The 16,586-nt window shown below is 42.7% G+C and overlaps 1 protein-coding gene across 2 annotated transcripts in view; it reads left to right on the plus strand.

The window, feature by feature from the left end:
- The first annotated feature begins 5,652 nt into the window (after window positions 1–5,652).
- The window catches only part of ATP6V0A1 (ATPase H+ transporting V0 subunit a1), a 62,703-nt gene continuing 51,769 nt past the window's right edge, over window positions 5,653–16,586 (plus strand). For both annotated transcript variants that reach the window (XM_021681801.1, XM_044921731.1), the window contains exons 1-2: window positions 5,653–5,722; window positions 7,724–7,887. In XM_021681801.1, the coding sequence (XP_021537476.1) occupies window positions 7,771–7,887 (117 nt within the window). In that variant the 5' untranslated portion in view covers window positions 5,653–5,722; window positions 7,724–7,770. The remainder of the gene's footprint in view (window positions 5,723–7,723; window positions 7,888–16,586) is intronic.

The raw sequence follows: 16,586 nt of genomic DNA on the forward strand, positions 1-16,586 counted from the left end.
ATATATTTTAAATACTAATCATTTTCACGGACTAAAAAAATCTAAAAATAAATTACAAAAGTATTCTTCATCATGGAATTTAAGGAGTGTTTTCCTCATAGGTGTGCTTTGATGTAGAATAACTTTGAGAACTATAAATGAAATACAAACATCAGCACTATTGTGCTAAACTTGATGATCCTACAAAGTTGGCACTGACTCCACACACATTTTCTGATTTTTAGCTTCTGCTCTGAACCTTTCCCAGCTGTCCCTCTCTGTTACAAAAATAGAAGAATCTGTCACTGATACTAATATTACCTATATGTTAGAATTTAAATAAAAACTTTAAACATTAAAAAAATAAAAGAATCTGTCACAAGCTCTTCTCCCAGATCATGAAGCCCATAAAATAAAGGGGATAAAGAGAAGAGGCAGGGTGTGATCATATTCCTTTTTGTCTGTTACCTGTGTTCTTTCGTTGATAGTAGATTTCTATTAGGAGGCTCCCATTTCTTTCAGGATCATCCATCCATTCACTCATTCATTCAAGAAATAGTACTTACTATTGAATGAGTAGGCCCAAAAGGAAATTCTAGTCCCATCATAGAGAAAAAAAGTCGGGTAGAAAGTACTGTGCTTTCTTTTTCTTTCTTTCTTTTCTTTTTTTTTTTAAGATTTATTTATTTATTTGAGAGCGAGAGTGAGTGAGCATGGGGAGGTGCAGGGGAAGAGGGAGAGAGAAACTTTAGCTGACTCCTCACTGAGCTCAGAGCCCAACGCAGGGGTCCATCTCATGACCTTGAGATCAGGACCTGAGCCAAAACCAAGAGTCAGAAGCTCAACCAACTGCACCACCAGGGGCCCCAGTACTGTGTTTTCTAAAGGAGATGGAGACAAGTCCATGAGAGTCTCAATGAGGAAAATGAAGCTCAAGAAGGTGAAACAACTTGCTCAAGTTCAGATACCTTGTAATTGTTAGAGCTGAGATTTCTCTTACATTTGATATTAGATGGAATAAATGGAGGAACTGAGATTCAAGCCTAGTTCAGGATGGTACAACTACAGTGGTCTGCTGTGGTCTACTACACTACCCCATGCTGTTTCCCATTGGTTCTTGCTTTAGTATCTGAGAGACGCTAATGGATCTGTATAGGTTATTAGCAATGAAAATAAAAAGGATAAGTGGGTAGAGGCAAGAAATAAATGTAGGACACACAATTAACATGACATGGCAACTGACTAAATGTGGAGAGAAAAAGAAATAATGGAATTAGAGATGGCTTAAGCTTGGAACCTGGGTAACCAGGAAAACAATATGCCATTAGCAGCATTAATGATCTGAGAGGAAGGGCTGGTTTTTATTCAGTGAGAGCATAATCCTTTGAAACTCTGCTCTCAGGCGCCTGGGTGGCTCAGTTGGTTAAGTGTGTGCCTTCGGTTCTGGTCATGGTCTCGGGGTCCTGGGATCGGTCATGGTCTTGGGGGTCCTGGGATTGAGTCCCAAGTTGGGCTCCCTGCTCATGGGGAGTCTGCTGCTCCTTCTCCCTTTGCCCCTCCCCCTACCTGTGCTCTCTCTCTCTCTCAAATAAAATCTTTTTTTTAAAAAGATTTTATTTTATTTATTTATTTGAGAGAGAGACAGATATCGAGAGAGAGAGTGAACTGGGAGGAGAGGGAGAAGCAGGCTCCCCACTGAGCAGGGAGCCCAACTCTGGGACTCCAGGATCCTGGGATCATGACCTGGAGCTGAAGGCAGACGCTTAACCAACTGAGCCACCCAGGCGCCCCTCAAGTAAGTACAATCTAAAGAAAAAACAAAACTCTGCTCTCATATCACCTCCTCAATGTAAACTTTTCTGAGATTCTCAGGTCCATTATACGGTATTTTGTGTATCAACAGCAACAGTAATGATGATGATGATAATTAGCAGTTTTTGAATGCAGACTGAGTGCCAACCATGTACTAAGTTCCTTTTATTCCTCACAATAACCATATGAGGTAAGTATCATTATTAACCTCATTTTATAGAGGAGGAAACTGGGGCTTAGAGAGTCCTAAGGTTATCGATATTAAATGGCAGATCAAGACTTGAACTCAGATTGGACTCAGAGACAGCACTCTGTAGACAGTGCAACAGAGGAACAAAAGGACTCTGTAGAGCAGTGCAGTACTTAAGAGCCCAGGAAATGGGGCCAACCTGCCTGGGTCTGAATCCTGCTCTGCCATTTACTAGCTGAGCAACCTTGGGCAAATTATTGTGCCAATATTTATTTATTTAAGTAATCTCTACACCCAACATTTGACTTGAACTCACGACCCTGAGATCAAGAGTCGCATGCTCTACTGACTGAGCCAGTGAGGTGCCCCACACCATATCATCTATGAAATGGGAAAAATACTAGTATCTGCCTCCTAGTATTGTTATGAGAATTAAATGAATTCATATTTATAGAGCACTTAGAAAAGTGCCTGTCACATAGTAAGTATGAATATCTCTCTCTTATAATTATTGGAACTTTATTTCTCACTGAACTGTGAGCTCCTCGAAGATAGGAAGTGTGTCTATTTCATTTTCCTATCCCGAGCAGCTAGCACCATGTTTGCCACATGTTAGGCCCTCAGCAAGCATTTGTTGCCTGAATGGCATTATTCAGGCTGTTTGAGATTCCATCTGGAAGCCTTGGAGAAGGGAGGTGGATGGAAAAATCGGTGTGAGTCCCACACATAGACATTTACACATGACAAGAAGCAGGACTGCCAAGGAAGAGAGCATGGAGGGAGTGGAACACTGGAGAAAGATTGATGGCAGGAGATGAAAGGAGCCAGAAAAGGAACTCTTGAGAGGATATACTTTCAAGGAAACCATGAAAAAAGAGAGTGCAAAGGGATTGAGGTGAGTCCAGATGAAAGACTGTCTTAAAGGTGGAGTGCAAAAAATGTGTGGTTAGCAAGTTGACTCTGAGGTTTAAAAAAAAAAGGAGTTTTTTTTTTTTAATCTCAGAGGAAGGAAATGACGTCATTGTGTAATAGTTTTCTAAAACTTGGCAGGCTTTCAAGTGTGGGTCTCTATCTGTCCTGCCAGGAAAGTTGAGACAGCTATGGGACATTGAAGATCACAGGAAAGGGGAGGATTTGGGCCTCTCCAAGGTGCTGCTTCTCAACTAAATCATAATGGGATCAAGTTATATCTTTACTCACAATAGGAGATAGAAAATTTAAATAAAACATCCATTTTTGCCTTCATTATTTCGTTTACACTGGTAAAGCAGCATTGATGATGATTTTTGCCAGGTAGACAAAATGATCAGCATCAGGTTTTTATCTGAAGTATCTCCCTCATTACACTGAATCTCAATAGGGTTCCATCACCCACAGAGCCTGAAAGACCGGTTTTCCGAGTTTTTCTTGACACAGCTCTGGTTACTACAAACGATTTGGGATCCTTACTCCTCCTTAGGAAGTTGATACCAGTATTTGAGAAAGGCGTTTTTATAAATAGTAGGTAGCACTGATGTAGGAAACGTTAGTGTTTGGAGCTGATGCCCAAGAAAGAATTCTTGAGACGTCTTTGGTGCAAAAAGGTGGTTTTATTAAAGCACAGGGACAGGACCTATGGGCAGAAAGAGCTGCACTAGGTCATGAGGAGTGGCCTTTCAAGTTGGGGGTTAGGGATAGCGTTACGTCTTTAAGGAATTTGGAAGGAAGTTTCCAGGAACTTGAGGGGGCTAGTTATTGTTAGGAAAGGGTCATTTATTACTGTCTAATAAAACCTTAGTCATGAGACCCTTCAGATGTATATCGGTGGGTCATATGCTTGGGGGATGATTGCCAACAAGTATCTTGGGGGGTAGAGATAAAGGAGGTTGCCAAAGGAATTTTTATATGTTAAGGTAGATTTGGGCGCCTGGGTGGCTCAGTCGTTAAGCGTCTGCCTTCGGCTCAGGTCATGATCCCAGGGTCCTGGGATCGAGTCCCACATCGGGCTCCCTGCTCGGCAGGAAGCCTGCTTCTCCCTCTCCCACTCCCCCTGCTTGTGTTCCTGCTCTCGTTATTTCTCTCTCTGTCAAATAAATAAATAAAATCTTTAAAAAAAAAAAAAAGGTAGATTTACAGGATCCTGGGGGTGGGGCTAAGATTGCCTTTTGCCCTTAGCAAGGTATTAACATCGAGGCAGCTGAGTTCCTAAAGGAATGTCACTCTGTCTCAGGGACTTGTCAGTGGGCTGTAGATGGTAAGGAAATTTAATTTTTCTTTTTTTTTTTTTAAAGATTTTATTTATTTATTTATTGGAGAGCGAGCGAGAGAGAAACAGCATGAGAGAGGAGAGGGTCAGAGGGAGAGGCAGGCTCCCCGCTGAGCTGGGAGCCCGATGTGGGACTCTATCCCAGGACCCTGGGATCATGACCTGAGCGGAAGGCAGTCGCTTAACCAACTGAGCCACCCAGGCGCCCGGAAATTTAATTTTTCTTTTGCCTTTTTTTTCCCACATCAGCATTTTTTTTTTTTTTTTTTTTTAGATTTTATTTGAGAGAGAGAGCACACAAACGGGGAGGGGCAGAGGCAGAGGGAGAAGCAGGCTACCTGCTGAGCAGGGAGCCCAACATGGGGCTCTATCCCCAGGCCCTGGGCTCAAGACCCTAGCTGAAGGCTTAATCGAGTTAGCCACCCAGGTGCCCCACTTTTGCGTTTTAAAAAACTTGTTATTCTTTTAAAATTTTTGAGGAATAGAAAACCCTTGGGTCAAATGGGCCTGCAGGAATCCACCCAACAAGATAAAACTTTACTGTCACAACATAGGGTCTTATGGGGATTTTCCCACTAATTGGAGAAAAATTGACCCTGAACCCTTGCCAGAGGGACTTAATCAAGTACCTTTCTATTTTTTTTTTTTTTTAAAGATTTTATTTATTTATTTCAGAGAGAGAGAATGAGAGAGAGCACATGAGAGGGGGGAGGGGCAGAGGGAGAAGCAGACTCCCCGCCGAGCAGGGAGCCCGATGCGGGACTCGATCCCGGGACTCCAGGATCATGACCTGAGCCGAAGGCAGTCGCTTAACCAACTGAGCCACCCAGGCGCCCTCAAGTACCTTTCTAAAAAGGGCTTTTCCATACCTAAGTGAACGAGCCCCTCACTGTTCAAGGCTCTACTACGGATCTTAGGCGTTCCTCACTCGGGGGCTTAAATGTTCTCTTCTGTAAAATAAGGAAAAAGGGTGCGTGTGTAATGTAGAGGAGCCTGGACTGTAAGCGCTTTTAATAAGCTCTCCAGCTTTCAGGTCATTTCATAATGTCTCCCCTTCCTTGATGTTACTTTCCTCGAGGAAAAAAAGTTGTGAATTAATTTTTTGGATATGAAAAGAAAGAAAGCAGGCAGCCCAGCCTCGAGGGTGTTAGGGAGAAGGGATTAGGAAGGGCATACGGGCTGAGGTCCTCAAGCACCCGCCCAGCAGCCCGTCAGACACCCCGGTCCCACCGGGCTGGAGCCGCAGCCGCGGGAACAAGATGGCGTCAGCACTCAGGGTCTTGCCCGCGCCCCCGCGACTCTGCAGTGCGGCAGCCGACCCAGGCCTCACCCCATTGGCTGACTGCAATGAGGTCATCTTGGGGGCGGAGCCGGTGGCTGCGCGGGGGCAGGGCTTTGCGGACGCACGCACGTCGAGCGCTGATGTCCCGAGCCGCTGAGGCTGCGGGCTTGGTCTGGCGCTGCTGCTTTGGTTGCGGCCCGGCCGGGGGCTGAAGGTGAGCGGGGCATGTAGGTACAGTGCGGCAGGGAGAGGCCTCGGAAGGGCATGGGAAATCCTTCTAATAGCCTCCTCCTTGTCAAAGGAATTAACAGAGATCTTAGGTCTCTGAGAGGAAATGGGGGTTCGCCCCTCTTCGGGCACCCCTCCTGTGGGCAGAGGAATCGGAGGTTCACTCCTCTTTGGAGGCCCTCAACCCTTCCCCCATTTAAGGCGTAGGCGGAGGAACAGAAGGTTATTAGGTAGGCAGAAGAATTTGGGGGGCTTCTTAAAGGGGCTCCCGATTTGATGATCCCTCCCCCCCTCCCCCTTTAATCGCCACTTCTGGAGGTAGGTGTGCCTGGGCTCAGAGAATTCCTGCTTTCTCACTGGGTAGACAGGAAATAAAGCAGGTGAATTTGAATACCTCGTAGGAGGCGAGGACTGGATGACAATAGTGAGGCTGGACGCCGGGCGCTTTATTTGTACTCATCTTGTGTAGAATTACTGTTTCTTCATATTTTGTTTTGTGACATCCTCTCATCCCCGAATCGCTTTGGCCTGTTTAGTTTTCTGTTTGGCTCCAGTGGGATAGAGATGTTCTAGGAGACTTGTAATCATTAAAGAACAGAAGGAGGGAGGCAACTCTGGAGGCTGTCATTACTGGCAGCCCCTGAACTGTGCTGATCAGGCATAATTTTACCTGCTTTAGAGGTTGTGGAATCTATTCTTGTTTGGGGGAAGATGTGGGAGGTTGGTAACAGCTGTTTTGGGTGATTCAGGTATAGACAATTTTAAAGGCAGGCTACATAATCTCTTGAGAAATCTTTGCTTATATCTGAGTGTGTTATTTTGCTGCCTTGAACATCAAATGCACAAAGGTTTTGTCATTCAGATTTCTCAAAATGTCTTCCAGCCTTGCAGAACAGTAACTCTTCCTTTGATGCCAGTTTCACCTATCATTATGGATGCCCTCATGATACTAAAAATACTGTACGGTTTGCTGAGTTTAGATAGGGTACAGTCTGTGCCTTACAATAGCTGATTGAGAATAAGTAATTGCAGTTTCAGGACCACTGATAGCGCCATTGTCTTTCATACCGGGCAAGGATAAGACAGCCCTAAAAGGAAACCTTTATTGGCTCATGCATGAGAAGCTTTGACAGATGGAAGAATGTAATTAATCTTGAAGGTGGGGATAAGAAATTGAAAGCTATGGAGGTGGCAAGCTTATTCTCTGTGGTTTGATAAAACTGCTTTGTCATTATCAATGTATTCCTGTCATGCTGGACTTGAAATTGAGCTTAATTTGCAAGCTGGCTCTTTTTTTTTTTTAAAGTAGGCTCCACACCCAACATGGGGCTTGAACTCATGACCCTGAGATCAAGAGTCACATGCTGTACTGACTGAACCAGCCAGGTGTCCCCCCCCCCCCGTTTTTTTGAGATAATGCTGATGCGTTTAGATTCCTTAGGGAGAAAATGGTGTTTCCTGAGCAGTTGGAAGGTTAAACCCTTTAAGATATCCATAGCTGTAGCGTAGTGCTGGGACTCCAACAGTTAGAAATGGGCAATAGCGGGTAGAAAACTAGTCTCCACGGAGACATCCTTTATGAGAGGGTAATCTAGGTCTCTTCCGTGTGTTTCCTGACACAAGCCAAAAAAAGGTCAAGCAGTGTGAATGTCACTGCCTCATAATACCCTGTCCAGGGTATTTAAAGAGCTGTTTGTGAATCCCAGTTCTGTTTTTAACTGGATACATTCTTATGTATTGAGATGCCCCAAAATATTGTCATTTGATCCTGATGTTGACTGTGAAGGAAGTGGCTTTTCATCAGGTACTCTGTGGGAGGGGATTTAGTAACAGCCTTTTGCAATTTCTCCTTTCTGTCCTTCTAAACAGAATGTTAAAGATCTGTCTGCATGGGATGGAAGATATGAGATGCAAAACAAAAGAGCCTTACTGTTGTGGTGTTTGCTCTTAGCTCTTTTGGTAATGCAGTTTTCTCTTTTTGCTTTAGGTTGGAGAGAAATCCAGGTACTCTGTTGAGTGGTACTTTCTGCCACCATGGGGGAGCTTTTCCGGAGTGAGGAGATGACGCTGGCCCAGCTTTTTCTACAGTCAGAAGCTGCTTATTGTTGCGTCAGTGAATTAGGAGAATTGGGAAAGGTTCAGTTTCGTGATGTAAGTAGTTGTGGGGCTGCTTCTTGAATACCGCTGAACTCTGTTTTTCTTGTCAGGGCCAATTGCCTTATAATGAATGTTTTGCTTTTTATTTGCAAAAATAACATTATAGCACTGGCTTACTGTTGGTAGAATGTACATTTCGAGTTGTCTCTAGAGGTGAGAATGTTTTGTGTCAATCTTTCCATGATTTTACTAGCTCCCTCTTTGAGAATAATCCTAAGCAGTCTCAAGGTAATTGCTTGAGATACAGGTGGAGAACACCAAGCTAACCTTTTCAAGGCTTACACTTTGCTTTTGGCCTCTTTAACACCCGTAGCAGGTTATTAAAAAAAAAGTCATAGCTCTTCCATACAATAGGATGTGTTTATTGCAAAATCTGATGCATCCCATTACAGATGTGTAAGTAAGCATATACTAACTACCCATTATTTTGAAGCATTATGCTGAGCACTTGGAGAAGATATCAAAAGAAAATCAACAGTATAAGAGTATAAAAAAGTATGCCCTCGGGGCGCCTGGGTGGCTCAGTCGTTAAGCATCTGCCTTCGGCTCAGGTCATGATTCCAGGTCCTGGGACCGAGCCCCACATCGGGCTCCCTGCACTGCGGGAAGCCTGCTTCTCCCTCTCCCACTCCCCCTGCTTGTGTTCCCTCTCTCGCTGTCTCTGTCAAATAAATAAATAAAATCTTTAAAAAAAAAAAAAAGTATGCTCTCTTGGGCTTACAGTCTGTTCAGGAAGGCACAATATACACTGCTGAAAGGAGGAAGGAGTTAACAATTCCCTAATTACACAACCTCGAAGTTCCATGTACTCCCACTGATAGCATTCATTGTAGCTGTGATTTTACATTCATCATTGTTAGTAATTGATTAGTCTTTCTCTTCTACTGTGATCTTAGGACCATGAAGACAGAGACGATCATTGTATCCTTAGTGTCCACATACAAGATACTCAATCAGCTTTTGTTGGAATGAATGGATGAAAGAGGAGTGGTCAGAAAGGGTTGGGATTAATCAATATTGGCTTCCTGAAATTGGCATGCTGAAATTATATGAATATAATCCGGTGACCTAGTACATTCCTTATTCTCTTTGAACTTTTTTATACCTTCTTTCTTCTTCTTCTTCTTTTTTTTTAAAGATTTTATTTATTTATTTGAGAGAGAATGAGAGACAGAGAGCATGAGAGGGAGGAGGGTCAGAGGGAGAAGCAGACTCCCCGCCGAGCAGGGAGCCCGACGCGGGACTCGATCCCGGGACTCCAGGATCATGACCTGAGCCGAAGGCAGTCGCCCAACCAACTGAGCCACCCAGGCGCCCTATACCTTCTTTCTTCGAATGTTCTCTTGTCTGACTCTGATTCCTTCTCTGACCTTTCTGAGGACTCACTGCCATCTTCCTCTAGCCTCTCTTTTATGTTCTCCACGGTGGCCTTCTGTGTCTGTTCCCCAAGCTCTCTCCTCTGCTCTCTCTGGATAAGCTTCTCCATACCCTCATCTTCCTTTATCACCTTTGTTGATGATCTCATCTATTCTCAAATCTTCCATCTTTATTCAGTGAGTTCCAAATCTGTATCTCTGGCCCTGACAGCTCCCAAACACCATCTTTAAATTTACAACTCTGTAAGAATTTTATCATTACTGCTTCTCCTGGTAGCATGTCTGAATCCCACCACCTTACCTTTTCCCAAACTATTTTTTTTTAAAGATTTTATTTATTTATTTGACAGAGAGAGATATAGTGAGAGAGGGAACACAAGCAGGGGGAGTAGGAGAGGGAGAAGCAGGCTTCCCGCGGAGCAGGGAGCCCAATGCAGGGCTTGATCCCAGGACCCTGGGATGACCTGAGCCGAAGGCAGACGCTTAAGGACTGAGTCACCCAGGCGCTCCCCCAAACTATTTCTTCATCCCGACTTCCTAAATTTGAGCTAATGCATCGATATTCTTCCAGTTTTCTAGAGTTGAGACCTAAATCAAACCTAAGTCACCCTTAATTTGCAGTCCTTCGTTTGGTCCTATGGTGTCTTCCCCCTCCTAACACCCAGTATCTATTCAGCATTCTTAATCTTTACTTATGATGTATTGCAATCATACAAAAAAATATAGGAAATGATATAATGAATACATGTGTTTCTGCTAACATTCCACATATAATTGAAGGCTCCTGTGTATCCTTCCTCCATGCTATTTCTCTTCCCACCTCCGCAGGGGTAACCTCTGCAATGATTTTTGCCTTTTTTTTTTTTTTTTTTAAGTAGCATGCTCTACCCCCAGTTTTTGCTTTTATCATTCCCATGTGTTTTTATTTTTTACTTTTTCTGTGTGTGTATATATATATATATCACTAAATAATCATACACACTAGTATGATTTTACATGTTTTAAAACTAGATGCATGGTATATTGTATATATCCTTCAGCATTTTGCCTTTTATTTTATTTATTTATTTATTTTAAGATTTTATTTATTTATTTATTTTTTAAGATTTTATTTATTCATTTATTTGAGAGAGTGAGAGAGAGAGAGAGAGCACACGAGAGGGGGGAGGGTCAGAGGGAGAAGCAGACCCCCTGCCGAGCAGGGAGCCCGATGCGGGACTCGATCCCGGGACTCCAGGATCATGACCTGAGCCGAAGGCAGTCGCCCAACCAACTGAGCCACCCAGGTGCCCTTAAGATTTTATTTATTTATTTGACAGAGACAGAGATAGCGAGAGCAGGAACACAAGCAGCAGGAGTGGGAGAGGGAGAAGCAGGCTTCCCCCCGAGGAGGGAGCCCGATGTGGGGCTTGATCCCAGGACCCTGGGATCATGACCTGAGCGGAAGGCAGACGCTTAACGACTGAGCCACCCAGGTGCCCTATTTTTTTTTTTGTTTAAAGATTTTTATTTATTTGAGACAGAGAGTATAAACACGGGGAGAGGCAGATAGAGAGGGCGAAGAAGACTCCCCGCTGAGCTGGGAGCCTGACATGGGGCTCGATCCCAGGACCTGGAGATCATGACCTGAGCTGAAGGCAGACTCTTAACCATCTGAGCCACCCAGGCATTGCGCTTTTTAAATTTGTGAGATTTGGCCATTTGATATAGGTAATGCTAGTTCATTTCTTTATTTTTTATTTTTATTATTTTTTAAAGATTTTATTTATTTAGGGGTGCCTGGGTGGCTCAGTCGTTAAGCATCTGCCTTTTGCTCAGGTCATGATCCCAGGGTCCTGGGATCGAGCCCCACATCGGGCTCCCTGCTCCGCGGAAAGCCTGCTTCTCTCTCTCCCACTCCCCCTGCTTGTGTTCCGTCTCTCTCTGTCAAATAAATAAATAAAATCTTAAAAAAAAAAGATTTTATTTATTTATTCATGAGAGACAGAGAGAGAGGCAGAGGAAGAGGGAGAAGCAGGCTTCCCGCAGAGCAGGGAGCCTGATGTGGGACTTGATACCCAGACCCCAGGATCACGACCTGAATGGAAGGCAGGCAGACAAAGGCAGGCAGACGCTTAACCACTTAACTTACTGAGCCATCCAGGCGCCCTAGTTCATTTCTTTAAATGGCTATGTAGTTATTTTATACACAGTCTATCATTTTTTCCTTCTGATGGATAGTTCTTTGCTATTACAGTGTTGCAGGGAAGATTCTTGTATATGTCTCCTGGTATACATGTGTGATAGTTTCTCCAGGGCAGTGGTTCTCAAACATTTTGGTCTAAGGGCCTCTTTACACTCTGAAAATATGACTGAGGACCCCAAAGACCTTTTATGTGATTTATAACTATCAATATTTATTGTATGAGATATGCTTAAAATACTTATTTTTTTAAAAATCACAATAATAAACCCGCTATGTGTTATAAATAACATTTTTATGAACAATAACTACACTTTCCAAAATAGAAAAAAATATAGAAGAGTGGCATTGCTTTTACTTTTTTGAAAATCTCTTTAATGTCTGAATCAATAGAAGAGAGCTGGATTCTCGTATCTGCTTCTGCAGTTTTCTGGCTGTGACGTATACCATGAGCCTCTGGAAAACTTCACTGAACACTCATGAGAGAGTGAGGATGAAAAAGGCCAATGATGTTCTAGTGTTGCTATGTAAAGAGTCTCGATCTCACGGACTTGCTGCTGCTTCAGGGATTATAACTAAGAAGGGCATTGCTGAGTATGGTGTGCCTCTTTAACTGTTAGGTGTTGTCAAAGTGTACTTGACAGTGTAGAACCTGTTCAAACTTCTATTGCTGGTTGAGAGTTCCTGTCACTTTATTTATGTCAGTACCTCTGTGCTCAAGCTTAAAGGAATTTGCCGACATGATGGGTGTGAAGTGCTGTATTTTTTGTTTTAATTTGCATTTTCTTGATTAGTACACTGGGTATCTTTTTATCTGTTTATTGGGCATCATGGGTTTCATTTTCCATGAATGTATTGTCCCTGTCATCTGCTTGTTTTTCTGTTGGGTTGCTTGTCTTTCTTATTGACTTGTAAAATATGTAAAAGTTCTTCATGTATTCTGGAAGCTAATCTTTTTCTGATCCTTTACTGATAACTTGGCTTGCCTTTTCCCTTTGTTTATGGTATATGTTGTCACAAAATTCATTGTTTTGCTCATCAGTATTTTTTGCCGTAAATATTTATTTTGAAATATTTCAAGGCTGAATACTCTGCTGTAGATTCACCAGTTGTTAACATTTTGCTACCTTTGATATAATCTTTTTTACTGCACCATTGGAGAGTAGGCTGTTTCTGCCTTTCAAATCCTTATTTTTTTTTTTTTCCTACTTTGCCATATACATTAGGACTTTTACTAACGTGTTGAAGGGTAACGGCAAACTAATACTGGTTAGGATTGTGGTCAGCTATATGTAACTGAAAACCCAAGTGATAGGGGTGTATTTTCTCATGTAACAGGAAGCCCAACTTCACACTATCATCAGTGCCCTAAGATCATTTTATATCTTTCTTTTTTTTTTTTAAAGCAGGTGGGAAATGCGAACCACCCATTTTTTTTTTTAAAGGTTCTCTTTATTTGAGAGACAGAGAGAGAGCGAGAGAGAGCACAGAGGGAGAGGGAGAAGCAGACTCCCCGCTGAGCAGGGAGCCCGATGTGAGACTCGATCCCAGGGCCCTGAGATCATGACCTGAGCCAAAGGCAGTTGCTTAACCGACTGAGCCCCCCAGGCACCCTCTGTATCTCTTTTTTGCCATCTTTAAGTATTTGGATTTTGTCCTTGTAGATGACCACCACAGCTCCAGGTATTATATCCATATTCGGGGCAAGAAGAAGTAAGTGAAGGGAAGAAGTACTTATATCAGGAGAAAAAAAAACCCTCAGAAATCCTCAGGAGACTTTCCTAATTTCTGTTGACCAGAATTATGGCATAGTCTAGCTGCAAGTGGGTCTGGGGAAAGTGGTTTTTCAACTGGGCAGTAACTGCCTTGAACAAAATTGGGATTTTTGTTAATAAGGAAGTAGGGCTACGTATCTGTCACATGACATTCTTTTTTTTTTTTTTAAAGATTTTATTTATTTATTTGACAGAGAGATAGAGAGCATAAGTCATCAGAGAGGAAGGCAGAGGGAGAGGGAGAAGCAGGCTCTCCTCTGAGCAGGGAGCTCGACATGGGGCTTGATCCCAAAGCTCTGGGATCATGACCTGAGCCAAAGGCAGCCACTTAACTGATTGGGCCACCCAGGTGCCCCTATCACATGGCATTCTTATCTATGCTCCTGACTTTAAGGGGAATCTTTTTAGTATTTCATAAATTAATTTTTATTAATTTTTTTTAAGATTTTATTTATTTAATTGACAGAGAGAGACACAGCGAGAGAGGGAACACAAGCGGGGGGAGTGGGAGAGGGAGAAGCAGGCTTCCTGCTGAGCGGGGAGCCTGATGGGGGGTTTGATCCCAGGACCCCGGGATCATGACCTGAGCTGAAGGCAGACACTTAACGACTGAGCCACCCAGGCACCCAATTTTTATTAATTTTTTTAAGTAATCTCTAAACCCAACGTGGGGCTTGAACTCAATGACCCCGAGATCAAGAGTTGCATGCTCTTGTGACTGAACCAGCCAGGCACCCCAGTATTTGACAATTTAAGTAAGATGTTTACTCTTAAGTTTTTGGAAAATTCTATTAAATTATTCAGATTCCTTTCAATTTCTGATTTTTTTTTTTTAAAGATTTATTTATTTATTTGAAAGAGCGACGGGCGCCTGGGTGGCTCAGATGGTTAAGCGTCTGCCTTCGGCTCAGGTCATGATCTCAGGGTCCTGGGATCGAGTCCCGCATCGGGCTCCCTGCTCTGGGGAGCCTGCTTCTCCCTCTGCCTCTCTCTGTCTCTAATGAATAAATAAATAAAATCTTAAAAAAAAAAAAAAAAGAAAGAGCGAGAATGAGAGAGAGAGAGTACATGAGAGGGGGGAGGGTTAGAGGGAGAAGCAGGCTCCTTGCTGAGCAGGGAGCCCGATGCGGGACTCGATCCCGGGACTCCAGGATCATGACCTGAGCCGAAGGCAGTGGCTTAACCAACTGAGCCACCCAGGCGCCCTCAATTTCTGATTTTATAGCCACAAATAATTGTGGAATTTTATGGGATGCCTTTTCTTCATTTATTGAGATTATCATGTTTTTTCCTTTAAGCTGTTAATTTGGTAAATTACATATCCAGATTTCTTTCCTACAGTCCTTTTTAAACAGCATTACTGAGATATAATTCACGTACCATATAATTTGTCCATTCGAAGTGTATAGTTCAATGATTTTTAGTATATACACAAGAGTTATACAACCATTACCACAGTCAGTTTTAGAATTTTTATTACCCTGAGAGGAAACCCTGAACCCATTAACAGTCGACCCATTTCCTCTCAATCCCCTCCTCCCCCTTCCACCCCCTGACAGCCACTAATCTACTTTTTTGGTGGTGGGTTTGCGTATTCTGAACATTTCATGTCAATGGAATCATATAATATGCAGTCTTTTGTGACTGGCTTCTTTCATCTGGCATGTTTTCAAGGTTCATCCATGTTGCAGCTTGTATCTGTATTTTCTTTTTTGTATCTATTTTTCCTGTGAAAATGTGCACATATTAAAATGAATTTTAGGGGCGCCTGAGTGGCTCAGTCGGTCAAAGTGGCTGCCTTCGGCTTGGGTCATGATCCCAGGGTCCTGGGATTGAATCCCATGTCGGGCTCCCTGCTCAGTGAGGAACCTGCATCTCCCTCTCCCTCTGTCTCCCTGGTTGTGCTCTCACTCTGTCTCTGTCAAATGAACAAATAAAATAAAAATAAATAAACAAATAAATAAAATGAATTTTAGTTTCAGATATAAGAGAGAACTAAAGAGTTGTTATCTATCTTCTCTGCAAAAGATACCACTCTGGGTTTTAGAGAGACAATTGAATAAGACATTTTTCTCACTCAGCGTGTTCAAACTCTTCTGTGACTCATCTGTCCCCTCATCCACTCTTCTCTTTGAAATACTTCTTCTCTACTGTTCAATCCCTTACTGTCTAACACTTAAAATCACAAGGACAGTTTGCATTTCTTTGACTGATGCATGTTGAGCATTTTACATTATTATTGTAGGCATTCCTCATAGCACCCCTGAGAAGTAGAACCTACTTTTGAAGAGTGGAACTTACCATTCTCATTTTCCCCACTAGGAACCTATGATATAGATGTAAATAGCTACCCAGAACACATAGATCTGTACCCCTGGACTGTCTGACTCTACTGCCTATGTTCTTTTTAATTGAGATAGGCCAAAAAAGTCACCATTTCACAGTGTACAATTCATTGGTTTTTAGTGTATTCACAGGGTTGTGCAACCATCACCACTGTCTAATTCCAGAACATTTCATTACCCTCAAAAGAAGCCCTGTACCCATTAGCAGTCACTCCTCATGCCCTGGCCAACTACTTAATCTATCTCTGTCTCTGTGGATTTCCCTATTCTGGACATTAAACATAATTGGAATCATATGATATGTTGCCTTTTGTGTCTTGATTCTTTCACTTAGCGTATTGTTTTCAGGGTTCACCAATGTTGTAGCTTGTATTAGGACCTCATTCCTTTTTATGGCTGAATGATATTCCATCATATGTATAATACTGCTGTTTGTTTATTCATTTATCAGTTGATGAACATATTTGGGTAGTTTCCACTTTTTGACTCTTGTCAGTAATGCTTGCTGTAAGCATTTGTATACAAATATTTGAGTTCTTATTTCTTTTGGGTATATACCTAAGGGTAGAATTACTGGGTCATATGGTAATTCTGTGTTTAATTTTTTGAGGAACCTCCAGACTGCTTTTCACAGCAGCCACACCCCTTTACATTCCCACCAGCAATGTACAGGGGTTCCCATCCTCACCAACACTTATTATTTTCCATTTAAAAAATTTTATTGTAGGGGCGCCTGGGTGGCTCAGTCAGTTAAGCATCTGCCTTCGGCTCAGGTCATGATCCCAGGGCCCTGGGATTGAGCCCTTGTCGGGCTCCCTGCTCAGCGGGGAGCCTGCTTCTCCCTCTTCCTTTCCCTCTGCTCCCCCTGCCACTCGTACTCGCTCACTCTCTCTCAAATAAATAAATAAAATCTGGAAAAAAAATTAAAAATTTTATTATAGCCATCCTAATGACTATGAAGTTGTATCTCATAGTAGTTTTGCATTTCCCTCATGGCCAATTATGTGGAGCATCT

The sequence above is a fragment of the Neomonachus schauinslandi genome, chromosome 15, assembly GCF_002201575.2.
Source record: "Neomonachus schauinslandi chromosome 15, ASM220157v2, whole genome shotgun sequence".
Classification (NCBI taxonomy): Eukaryota; Metazoa; Chordata; class Mammalia; order Carnivora; family Phocidae; genus Neomonachus; species Neomonachus schauinslandi.